This window comes from Giraffa tippelskirchi, chromosome 8 (assembly GCF_054371585.1).
Source record: "Giraffa tippelskirchi isolate mGirTip1 chromosome 8, T2T-mGirTip1v1.2.pri, whole genome shotgun sequence".
In the NCBI taxonomy this organism is placed as follows: domain Eukaryota; kingdom Metazoa; phylum Chordata; class Mammalia; order Artiodactyla; family Giraffidae; genus Giraffa; species Giraffa tippelskirchi.
This window is the reverse complement of record NC_137282.1, coordinates 133,280,626-133,293,297: the sequence shown is the minus strand read 5'-3', so window position 1 is coordinate 133,293,297 and position 12,672 is coordinate 133,280,626. Positions and strand designations below refer to the sequence as shown.

Genomic DNA, 12,672 nt, shown 5'->3' with positions numbered 1-12,672 from the left:
ATCATTTTTTGATTTGTGGGTGTACACAAAAAGATGTTGTGTACACCCACAACAAAAAGATGTTCCATTATGGCACAAAAAGATGTTCCATTATGCCTCTGTTAAGTATACCTCTTCACCAGTGCTTTAGGACTTCACATATACACTAAGGAAAGAACATTAAATATTACAGCTTGGTGATAACAGAAGAGCAGAGAGTGGGAGAAGATGTAATTTCTTGTTTGGCTTTGGACTTTTTGGGGATGAGAAACTTAGTTATTAATCCTGTGAGGATTAATTCATGAGAACCTGCAGTTTGGAATAAGAGATAACATTAGGTGAACTTAAAGCAAAATCTGAAACTCAATGGGTGTGTTGGTAAAGGGTCCTTCAATCAGATAAAGTCAAATATGTGAATAATTATTTGGTTCTCTGAAGAGGACAGCCACAGAATCCCATATTACAGTCACAGCTACAGCACATATTAACCTTTTTGGAGGACACATGCGCATAAACTTGTATATACCCTTTTAGGGACACAGGGAGTCTCTCTTTGAAACCTGTCCGTAGACCTTTAGCTAATAACCCCTACCTAAGAGATGATGTAATCACTCAACCGTTAGCTCCATGGGAGCTCCACCTAAACCAGCCCATGTGGAAGGCAAGTCTCACCTGCTTTTAGGATGTTTCATGGAGAGAGATTTTGTGACCATAAAGTCTTAAGAATTAGTATTTATGACTGAAAAATGACTTGTTAACTTTCCTATGTTTCTTTCTGTTGACATTTGACTACATAGGGGAAATGCTGCGTAAGAAACGAAGGGAGAAGGATGGTCACAAAGATCCACTCCTAGTAGAGGTGAGTCGGCTTCAGGATAACATTATGAAGGACATTGCAGAACTTCGACAAGAGGCAGAAGAGGCAGAAAAAAAGCAGTCTGAACTGGACAAAGTGGCTCAGATCTTGGGAATTAACATTTCCGATAAATCTCAGAAGTCTTCAAGTGACAGGGAGCCTACAGAGAAGACTGGGAAAGCAGAAAAATCCAAGAGCCCAGAAAAAGTGTCATCATCCTCAAATTCCTCATCCAACAGCAAGGTAACTACTCAACTTTTCCATTTCTATTATATCTTTTATTTCCATGGACTCCTAAAGCAGCCTTCTAACTAACCATTTTCTTAGCTTCCTTTTCCAATCTGTTCTTACTCTTGCTAGGTATTTCTGTAAAACATAGTTTAGATCGTGGTACTGTCCTTCAGAATTTTAGCAGTTCCCCATTGCCTCCAAAGTAGAGTCCTGGGCCCTCCATGTTCTGGATCTAGCATTTACACCTTAACTCACTCCAGTCCAGCTTCTAGTCTTCTCACAACTTGAAATGCCTTTTTGGTTCATGTTTAGTAACAAGGTCGCCACCATGTTGAACAACCTCAAATTTCAGTTCTCAAATCAGTATTTGATACAAGGAACCACTGTCTCCTAGAAACTGTCTTCTTCTTTTGGCTCCCATCACATTTCTTTTCCTTCTTGTATGTTAGCTGCTCCTGCTTAATTTCCTGATCTTTGAATATTTTAGTTCTTCAGGACTCAGTTCTAGCCCAGGTCTCCAGAATTCTGCTTTTTCCCTAGGTCATTACATTCAGTCCTATGCTGAAATACCATATTGACAACTTTCAGTTTTATATTCTAGCTCAGGTGATTCTTCTAAGGTTCAAGTCTGAGTGTCCAACAGACTACTCACTATTTCCACTCGATTGTCTCAAACACCTTAAAATCAATGTATCCTAAATTAAACTAAGATTGTGGTCAGCCTCCCTCTAACCTTTCTTCCTCCGCTGTGTTACCCATCTCAGTGAATGACATTACTGTCCAACAGTTTTTATGCCAACAACCTGAAAAGCATTCTTAGTGCTCCCCTTCCTAACTGCTCCACGGAATTACAGAGTCTGCCAATTCTCCATCCAAAATAAATCTCAGTTCCATTCGTCTCATCATCTCCATTGCCATCCAAGTTCAAGCCACCTTTAATTCTTGCTCGTACTGCTACGCTCTTAATTCTTTCTCCACATTCAGCCAATGATTATGACACTACTTTGCCTACCTCTTCAGCCTCATTTCAAATCTTATTTTTCCTTTGCTATCTGTAATTTCATTACTGGCATTTTCATGCCGTAAATGTTTCATGCTCTTTAATGTCTTTGTGTCTTCTCCTCCTGATTACCACTCTTCTTATCCTGTGTTCTAACTCAGATTCATTCTCAGATCGCAGTTTAAATTATTTCTCTGACTCCCTTTCTTGATTTTCCAGGTTGTTAAATTTGCCCGATATACACTCTCATACCTACATTTTCCTTCTTAGCATTTATGATGTTGTAATTATATTATTACATTTGTTCCCCAATTAGATTTTAAGGTTCAAGGGATCGGAGACCATATCTGTCTCATTCTCAGTATAGTCCCTAGTACACAGCTCAGTTCCTGCCACATAGCAAATAGATAGCGCTCAGGAAATCTGACACTGCACCTTATATTCCTGCCACCTCAGAATGCTTGCACTTTTCCACATGTGCAATATGCTATGTGCCTCTCTAATATTGCATTAATAATCCTCTTAGCCTGGAATAATCTTTCTCCCAACCCTACTCATCCACTAAGGCCCAACTTGAATACTCCCCTCCTTGGTGAAGAATTCCTGAATTTCACTGTGATTGAGTCAGACCTTTTTTTTTAGCATTCCCATAATATATTACTTTGTTCCTTTATAAAATGTATTTCATTCTGTCTTATTGAAAGCATGATTGAACTCATGCCTGATTTCATGCCTGTCTCTTGCACTAAATGAGAGCTTCTTGAGAATAACAGAATATAACTTACTTATTTTTGTGTTTTCCCGTGGCATCCAGTATGTCTAGTACATAGTAGATGATCAGTTAATATTGGGGTTAGAGAAGAAGATATTCTGTATTGTCTGTCAGCCAAGCTCTAATTTTTTTATGTCTTCCTGGGAGAGTTCTCTTTCTTAACCAAGTGGGACTATTTTCTTATACGAGGATCATTGAGTTGAGGGCCTTTGATGGGAGAACAGCTTGTAGTTGACTTATACATTCTTTGGGGTTCCGTTCAGGCACCAACCCCATGATAAACTATCATCTTGACTTGAGTGAGAGAATGTTCTCTGAAGTTAACAAGAATATGTTGCAATTCGATTTTCATTTCAGCAATAAGGAATGTTCTCTCTGCAAGCTCTGTTTCCTACCTGTCTTTGGTCTTTCTTCTTTCTTTGCCTCTTTTTAAAATGCATGGTTAGTTTGATTTTCTTTCTCTTAAATAGCTCATTTCATAAAAGTAAACACATGCACATTTCCACAGTTCCATTCACTTAGACACAGTTGTTACTAATAAGTTGATGTGTATTATTCCAAATTACCTCCTTCTGTTCATTCATTTAATAAGTATTTTTTGGTCTCCAAAAAAGTGCCAGACAGTGTTTAGATATGGGAAGTATAAAAGGGAACTATGTAGTTGGTGGTGGTGGTGGTTGTTCAATCGCTAAGTCTCTCTCTTTGCAACACCACAGACTATAGCATGCCAGGCTCCTCTGACCTCCACTCTCTCCCAGGGTTTCCTCAGATTCACATCCAGTGAGTTGGTGGTGCTAACTAACCATCTCACATCTTCTTTTGCCTTCAGTCTTTCTCAGCATCAGGGTCTTTTCCAGTGAGTTTGGTCTTCGCATCAGGTGGCCAAAGTATTGGAGCTTCAGCTTCAGCAACAGCCCTTCCAATGAATCCAGGTTTCTATGCAACATTGTTCTTTATGGCATTGGACTTTACTTCACCACCAGGCACATCCACAGCTAAGCGTCATTCCTGTTTTGGCCCAGGTGCTTCATTCTTACTGGAGCTATTAGTGATTGCCTTTCACTTATCCCCAGTAGAGCATATTGGACACCTTCCTATCTGCGGAACCTCATCTTCTGGTGTCAGATCTTTTTGCCATTTCATGCTGTTGATGGGATTCTCCAAGCAAGAATACTGGAGTTGGGTTGCTGTTTCCTTCTCCAGTGGACCATGTTTTTTCAGAACTATTCATTATGACCCTTCCATCTTGCCTGGCCCTGCATGGCATGGCTCATAGCTTCACTGAGTTACACAAGCCCCTTTGCATGAGAGGGTTGTGATCCTTGTGGCTCAGTGGTAAAGAATCTGCCTGCAATGTAGGAGATGTGGGTTCAATCCCTGAGTTGGGAAGATCCTCTGGAGAAGGAAATGGCCACTCCAGTATTCTTGCCTGGAAATCCCATGGACGGAAGAGCCTGGTGGACTACAGTCCATGGAGTCACAAAAGAGTCAGATGACAACTTAGCCACTAAACAGCTATGTAGACAAGGTCCTTATTGTCTTGAAATGGGAGATATGCAGGTTAGGTAATGACAAGTGCCTAAAAAAAGAAAACAGGCTAAGGAATATGGAGAAGTTAGGAAAAGTCTTTTGGATAAAGTGGCATTTGACATACTGTGCCTAGTCACATATCTGTATTGATTATTCAAATACATCTTTTAATAGATTTGTGTTTTTTAAAAAAAAAATTGGTTGCACTGGCTCTTTGTTGTTGTGCACAGGTTTTCTCTAGTTGCGGCAAGTGGGGGCTACTCTTCATTGTCATGCATGGGGTTCTCATGGTGGTGGCTTCTCTTGTGGAGCATGGTCTCCAGGGCACACGGGCTCAGCAGTTGTGGTTCACAGATCCTGGAGTGCTCGGGCTTCGGTAGTTATGGTGCATGGATTTAGTTGCTCCACAGCATGTGGAATATTACCAGACCAGAGATTGAACTGGTGTCCCCTGCATTGGCAGACAGATTCTTATCCACTGTACCACCAGGGAAGTCCTATTCAAATGTATTTTGTTATTTTGTTGTTATTCAGTTGCTAAGTCACGTTGACTCTTTCAACCCCATGGACTACAGCATGCCAGGCTCCTTTGTCTTCCACTAGCTCCCAGAGTTAGTGGGCGATAGTCACTCACATTCAGGTCCATTGAGTTGGTGATGCTATCTAACCATCTCATCCTCTGCCACCCCCTTCTCCTTTTGCCTTCAATCTTTCCCAGCAACAGGGTCTTTTCCAGTGAGTCAGCTCTTTGCATCACATGACCAGAATATTGGAACTTCAGCATCAGTCCTTCCAATGAATATTCAGGGTTGATTTCCTTGAGAATTGACTGGTTTGATCTGCTTGCAGTCCAAGAGACTCTGAAGCATCTTCTCCAACACCACAGTTCGAAAGCATTTGTTACTTACTCTTCTAGTATTTCATGACTATCTTTCCATGTCAATAAATAGACTTCTGTAATATCATTTTAGCAACCTTATTTTTATTGTTGTATGGATAACAAATTTAACCAGTTAAATCACCTGTAGTTTGACCTAATTTCCTAAGGGTAAATATCATGGAATAGAATTGCTTGGTCAAAGGTATAAAGAATTTTGAGGTATGTAATGTGTGTTCCTTAGTTATCTTCTGGAAAGGTGGTGTCAGTTAATACTCACCAGCAGTGTATGCATGTGCCCATCCCTTACCTGCTGGGTATGATCTCCTTAGTGACCCTTGAATGGGACTGTAAAAGGGAAAGATTATCTTTGAAATCTTCAGTTGTTTCCCTTTCTCCATTTCGTCTTCCTTTCCCCACCAGCCAATATTCCAGATGCTCTGTTCCCTGATCGTGTCTACTGTGGAACCTCCTTCATACTCACCTTCTCTGTGTTCCAGAATTATCTTTTTTATGTGCCTCACTCCTCAGTATTGTCCAGAATTCTCATTTCCTGAATACCTTGTTCTCAGCTTGCTGAAAAATGAATTCATATTATTTATTATTGATCACTTAATGTTGGAGAGTTGATATATTTTAAAAGAGGATTCATGTTAACCGAAAGATGTTAAATTCTAGTGGTGACATTTTAGGCAGTTAGAAACATTTTACCCAGATTCCTATAAGTCATCCTACATAGATGACTGTCCCCTTTATCTATGCCAGCCTTGTTCTCTAGTTTTCTATACTGGATGTGTCTGTGATAAGAGAGTTCACTATCATCTGGTTTGTTTGTTTTTTCACTTGCTTAATCTGTCAATTACCTTTTCCATTTCCTCTTCCCTTCCTAATTGTCATCGTGGTTGATAAACTTAACTAATGTATTTAGTTGTATAGGTAACACATTTAGCATTTACCAAAGGTGATACTATAGAAGATTCCTATCCACTCTTGTTCTCTACTCCCCCTCCCCAGAGGCAGCCAATGTTTCCATAATCCTGAGTAGTCTTCTAGATATTTTCGGATATATAAGTAAATATATTGTCATTATGATTTATTCTTCATGATGACATGACACTGGAATCAAATTAATTCTCTTTGAGTCTTGCAGACAGATTTCTCGGGTTTTTCCCAGTTTGTGCAGCTTTAGGCACTGGAAATATGATCATACAGTCCTATTTCTGTTATTGTGGTAGCTACTTGCTTTTTCTGAGGGAAGACAGATCTAGACGGTCTTGAATTCTTTCTTAATACAGGTTTTTTCCCTTCTAGGAATCAAAGGCAAACAATGAGAATTCCCGTACTAAGAGCCCCAAGCCTGCTGAGAGCCCCCAGCCAGCTAAGCAGTCTGATCAGCCCGTTGCTGCCTATGAGTATTATGATGCTGGCAATCACTGGTGCAAAGACTGCAACACCATCTGTGGGACCATGTTTGACTTTTTCACCCATATGCACAATAAGAAGCACACACAGGTAGGTATCTTGCCCTCTGTTATTTCCATTCTTGCCCTCCTTCCCCTCAAACTTCTATACCCCCATATGTATTACAAAGCTGGAAAATGAAACATTCTCATATGGGCAGGAGCCCCAATCTGAAGAGCCAAGAGGTACCAACAAAGGAGACACCATCCCCAGGGCTCAGTCCAGGGGACCTGCCTGTAACTAAACACCATGGCAAGTGTAAGTGAGGCTGCTGCCTCTTTTGATTCCTTGAGTACCTGATTATTTGTTTCATTTTATCCATTGCTAGTACTTGCTCTAACATATGTTTACCTTTTCCACAGGTGATTTCCGTTTAAACAGTTGGCAGAGTGGGTGGGGGTGGGCAGCTGGGGGCTTCTGGTCCCCCTGGTTGTTGGGGAGAAAAAGAAAAGTGGGTCATTGAGATTTTAGTGCTGTGTATGAGCGCCTCTGCCTCTTGCAAATAGACACTGGATCCCTACAACAGACCTTGGGCTTCAAAGACCCAGAATGAAGCCAAGCAAGATGCTGTAAAGCGCACTGACAAGATAACTGTTCCTGCAAAAGGTATGTTTCCTCCCTGCCATTTTTGTGGTTTCCTTACATTCAGTCAGGGAAGAGGTATCCCTGAACTAAGGTGCAAGGAAGCAGCATAGAGTGAGACATAACCATTACTTCTAGCAAAGCTGCAAGATTGTATTCCATATGCACAACTAGGTGCTAAAGAAATAAAGAGAGCTATAAGACAAGAACAATCTCTACCCATATGGCCAACAATATAACAGATGTTAAACACACACACATCACTCTAAAATAAAACTTTCTTTGTGCTCGCTTCAGCAGCACATGGACTAAAATATGACTTTCTTCACCACTGGCTTATGCACCAAAATCTTATTTGAAATCCAGGTGAAAAAGAACAGTAAGAGGTGCAAAATAACTGCCTTTCCAGCTAAGAACTATAAAATATTTTTGAATAGTTGCTATTAGGGGCTAAGTTGAGAAATAGAAAGTTTCTTTGTCTTTAAACTTCTCAGTTTCTTACCTTTGTAAGTAGTTAGTGCTTATACATCCTAAGATGCTTAGTGCTAGCTGGAATTTGAGGAGAATCAGCAACAGAAATGAGTCTGGCACAGAAAACTCCTAAATTAACCAGTTAGGGGATTAACCAGTTAGTGTTTCCAAAATGTAGAAGGGATAGAGGTCCTGAGTTCAGGCTTTAAGTTGGAAAAACATACCATTGAGATTCTAAATGCTCCTTCTGACTTGAAAGTGAGTAAAGTCCTCTCTACTGTTAATCATTTTACTGCAAAAGGGAAGTGGGATTTCCTTCGGTTGCTGTCATCTTGGGTAGAAGTGACTTACTTTCTTGACTTTGTTCCACTTCTTGCAGGCTCTGAGTTTCTGATTCCCATCACTGGATATTACTGCCAGCTCTGTGAGGAATTTTTGGGGGATCCAATTTCTGGAGAGCAACATGTGAAGGGTTATCAACACAATGAGAAATATAAGGTTGGTCTTTGTAGTAGCCTATGGAGTTTTCCCACTTTCTGCAGTAATCCTTTTGATGTTGACAAGCTCAGAGCTAGAAAAAGTCCTTAACACTTCAAATTCTGTATAACCACAAGGAAGTTCTCAATCCTAGTAAGAAATGCTAACCTGAGAGGACCATTTATCCTTGAGGAAGGTGACTCAGAATTTTCGCTAAAAGAGTTCTAATAGTGGTAGGGCCAAATTTTCTCTCTTACAGTATTTTGCCCAGTTATTGAGCCTTTATCTTTTCTCTTCCCTAGAAATATGTGGTTGAAAACCCATTGTATGAGGAGCGACGGAATCTGGACCGCCAGGCTGGCTTGGCTGTGGTCCTAGAGACAGAACGGCGGCGGCAGAGTGAGCTGAAGCGCAAATTCAGTGAGAAACCAAAGGAAGAGAAGAAAGAAAAAAAGGCAAAGATTATGAAGGAAGTAAAGGAGGATGACAGGGTGTCTGAGGAATTAGAGGACCAGCTTTCTGAGGGTGGAAACTCCCCTGAAAAGGGTGAAAATAGAAAGAAGCCTAGCATCAAACTCCAATTAAAAGAAGAAATAAAGAAAGAACCACCGACATCTTCCTCTTTCGGGAAATTCAGCTGGAAGAAGCCAGAAAAAGAGGAAGAAAAAAGTTTAGTGATCCCAAGTATTCCCAAAGAAGAGATTGTGGAAAGTGGTAAGGACAAAGAGGATGGCAAAGCTGATCCTGGGAGGGCAAAGCCTATCAAAATCAAACTCTCTGGGAAAACTGTTGTTGCACATACTAGTCCTTGGATGCCTGTAGTGACAACTTCAACCCAGACTAAGATACGACCCAACCTGCCTATCCCATCCACAGTCCTCCGCAAATCAGGTTCAGCCACAGTAAGCAAGCCAGCTCCACTTAACACCTTTCTATCCATCAAGTCTTCTGGAACCACTGCTAAGCCTCTGCCAGTGGTTAAAGAGTCTTCAGCTGATCTTCTCTTGCCTCCCGACATCATCTCTAAAGCATTTGGAGGGGAAGAGGTGATTTTGAAAGGGTCTCCAGAGGAAAAAATGGTGCTGGCTGAAAAGAATGAGCCATCACATATACCTGAACAAATGCTACCACCTCCTCCACCACCACCTCCACCGCCACCTCCACCACCCCCAGTTATACCTCATCCAGCTGCCCCATCTGCCCAAGCAAATGCTATTTTGGCTCCAGTAAAATCAAACCCAGCTGTATCTCACACTGTCATCCCTGGCTTCCTGGGTCCTAACATTTTGAACCCAGTATTACCGGTAGCCATCATGGCCTCAGCACAGCCCACTGCCATTCCTTCTGATGAGACCGCTCCTGGGGTGAGTGAGAGTGACCGGGACCAGACCCTATTCTCTGTGTTAGTGCGTCCTCCACCTCCCCTCTCAAGTGTGTTCAGTGAACAAGCCAAAAAATTGGAAAAGCGGAATTCGTGCTTAGCCACAGCCAATGCTAAGGATCTGTATGACATATTCTACAGTAGTGGTGGAAAAGGAGCCCCCGAGACTAAGCTGAGTGGTGGTCCATTGGCCAATGGGCAAAATAGAGCTGAAAATTCAGACACCTCTTCCACTTCGACTTTGAACAGCAGTGCATCCCAAGAGGAGTTGTCTTCAGGTGGAAATTTGGTCTCTGCTCCTTTGGTCAGCAACTCTGAAAAGCCCGTTTCAAAACCTCTGGTGTCCCTAGGAAGATTGTCAGTTGTAGAAAATGTAGATTCAAAAAACAGAGGCAGCAGCTATGGCTTCCTGCAGCCTCTGACAAGGTTGTGCCAAAACAGGCCTTATGAAACTATTACTCCAAAGACAGAGACTTTGGCCAAGTGGGGCTCTGGTTCCTTCCAGAGTGATGCTAATAAGGATGTAGCTCCAGTGAGGAAAATTGAACTTGACCTGGGAGACCCTGGGCCACCAGGTGTGGAGCCAGCCTCTGAGCTGTCAGATATACAGTGTCATACCATGCAATCTCAGAAGTTGGTAGAAACCCACCTTGTGGAATCTAGTAAGCAGCAAAGCCAGGAACTCCACCAATCTAAGGATTGTGGGAAAAGTGAAGTAGAGACAAGCACTGAACTAAAGGAAGAGGGAGTGAAACTCTCTGAGAGGACAGTGAGAGAGGGAACAGATACCAATGTTCGGCCCAATAGCATAGAGGACTCTAATTTGAACAGTGGGAACAGATGCATGTGGGAGGAAGAAGTAGAACAGCCCAACTCACATAGGACGGACAAAAAGGCTAACCAGTCCAGGAAATTGATAACAGAAAGTAAAACTGAAAGTGAAGTAGTACCTGAATTGAAGACACAAGCTGTCTCTTCCACAAAGACAAAAATAGACTCATTTCCGTCAGAAGCTAGGTCTTTACTCCAGAACACACAAGATGTGAAAATTTCTGCCCCAGAATTGCTTCTTCAGTCCCCAGCCAGATCAGATATGTGTTTGAAAGACCATGAACAGAAGAAAGGAGTTTCAACTGGTAGTGAGGAGTGGCTAGAAAATTCAGCACCAGAATCAGCTTCCAGAACTTCTAGGTACAGAAGCCTCAAACTGAAGAGAGAAAGATCAAAAGACTTGCAGGGTAAAATGACCTATAAACTGACTGTTTGGGATGAAAACAAGAAGCCAGAGACCTGGGAGAGCCCAGAGAAACCAAAAGCAGAAGCCCTGGAGCTTCGAGATGTCCATCCAGAACTAACAGTGACAATAGAGAGCAAGGCCTTAGAAAACTTTGAAGTTACAGACTTAAAAGTAGAAGAGCTCGATGCTCTGGGAAGCCTGGGGGATAGAGGTGTTGATTTCTGCAATACTCAGGTAGACCCAGCACAAAGATCTCCAGTTGCCCTGTCTCAGAAAGTATGTGAAGAAAATTCTGTGTCGCCTCTAGGAAGTAATCCTTCCACTCTGACCAACTTTGAACCAATATCATCCTTTTCTGAGTTTCCCTTAGATTCTCCCAAAACCCTGGTGCTGAACTTCGGAGCAGAGGGTGAACAAAACTCATCTAATCCCAGAACTGGGAGGATCGCTCCTAACATTTTGAAAACTGGACTTCCTATAGAAAATGTTGGTCTTGGCTTGGGGAGCCTAGAGGGAACACACCAGGCCCTGGACCTGTTAGCAGGAGGAATGATGCCTGAGGAAATAGAAGAAACATCTCAATTAGAGAAACAAGATTCACTCAGATTGGAATCAGAAACAGTTAATCCTTTAGGCCTTGGGCCATCTCCTTGCCTTCCAGACCTTGTTGATTTTGTCACACGGACATCTGGAGTTCAAAAAGAGAAGATATGTTCTCCTCTCTCTGAGCCAGGTGACCCTCCTGAGTGTAGTTCCCTGGAGATGGGACCACTGCAGCTAGAAATACCGAATGCATCCATCATGGAGGTAGCAGTTCCTCAAGTAGATGAGTACAGTGACAACTCTTTGAATGTGGTAAAATCTGTGGCTTCAGGGTCCCTTACAAGGGAACAGATAGCCGGAGGCAGTTCGGTCCCTCAGGAAATAGCTGCACAAAAAGTTGCAGTTGATGCCCTCCAGGACCACACGGAATCCAGTGTTCACAGCTGAGAAAGCACGTTCAGAGCTACTTGTGGATGAATCCTATTGGCTTCTAGAAATCAGGTGCCCAGGTGACCCAGGACTAGTTGGATCTCATCTGGAACCTACACTAAGAGACACAGTCAGCATCTTAGAGTAGATGTTCATGGAAGCTAAAAAATTTACCTCCGTTCCTTTTTTCCTTAAGAAACCAGACAAATCAATCATAATTTCTATACATATCTGTAAAAAAGTATTTTCTGTTAATTATTATTATTATTTTTTGCCAATTGATTTCCTCCAACTTTGTCATTAAAATCAAATGTCTATCTGGCTCACCACCTAGTGTGCTTTGATTGTATTTTGGCTTTGACTCTGCTATTTCTGGGGGAGGAGGGAGACAGAGCTGACTTCGCCAATTGCTGTGTTGTATTCCCACCCAATTTCTTGGGCAGCTGAGGGATCTCTGGGAGAAAGACAAGAAAGCCTGCTGAAATGGAAAACTACTGATGAAGGAAGGATTGTTCATCTCTTAGGCTTTCCATTTGGATGGGCCTGCCTTAACATTGTTTGAAATGCAGCGTGAGTAGCCCTTTTGTTTACTGTTTACTTCCTTGTGGCATGTCAGTCCCCACATTTCCTTCATTCTGTTGCCCTTGCTTGAGCTGGTCCTGCTAATCCACAAACCTATTTGGAAATGACCTCAGTAAACATGGAAGAAAATCTACCAGGCTCACTTTTGGAAGACAACGAATCGGTAAGGCTTATTCATGGCTCAGTGCCAGGAGCAGATAACGCTTTTTGGGTCCCTTTTGTTTTTGAAATAGCCTTTGTCCATTGTACTGTGATCCACTGACA

General features: G+C 42.1%; 1 protein-coding gene across 2 annotated transcripts in view; it reads left to right on the top strand.

Moving 5' to 3' along the window:
• ZNF318 (zinc finger protein 318) overlaps positions 1-12,155 on the top strand; it is a 28,040-nt gene extending 15,885 nt beyond the window's left edge. For both annotated transcript variants that reach the window (XM_081518812.1, XM_081518811.1), the window contains exons 6-10: positions 777-1,078; positions 6,557-6,757; positions 7,213-7,312; positions 8,139-8,257; positions 8,539-12,155. In XM_081518812.1, coding sequence (XP_081374938.1) covers positions 777-1,078; positions 6,557-6,757; positions 7,213-7,312; positions 8,139-8,257; positions 8,539-11,844 — 4,028 coding nt within the window. In that variant the 3' untranslated portion in view covers positions 11,845-12,155. The remainder of the gene's footprint in view (positions 1-776; positions 1,079-6,556; positions 6,758-7,212; positions 7,313-8,138; positions 8,258-8,538) is intronic.
• The last annotated feature ends 517 nt before the right edge of the window (positions 12,156-12,672 follow it).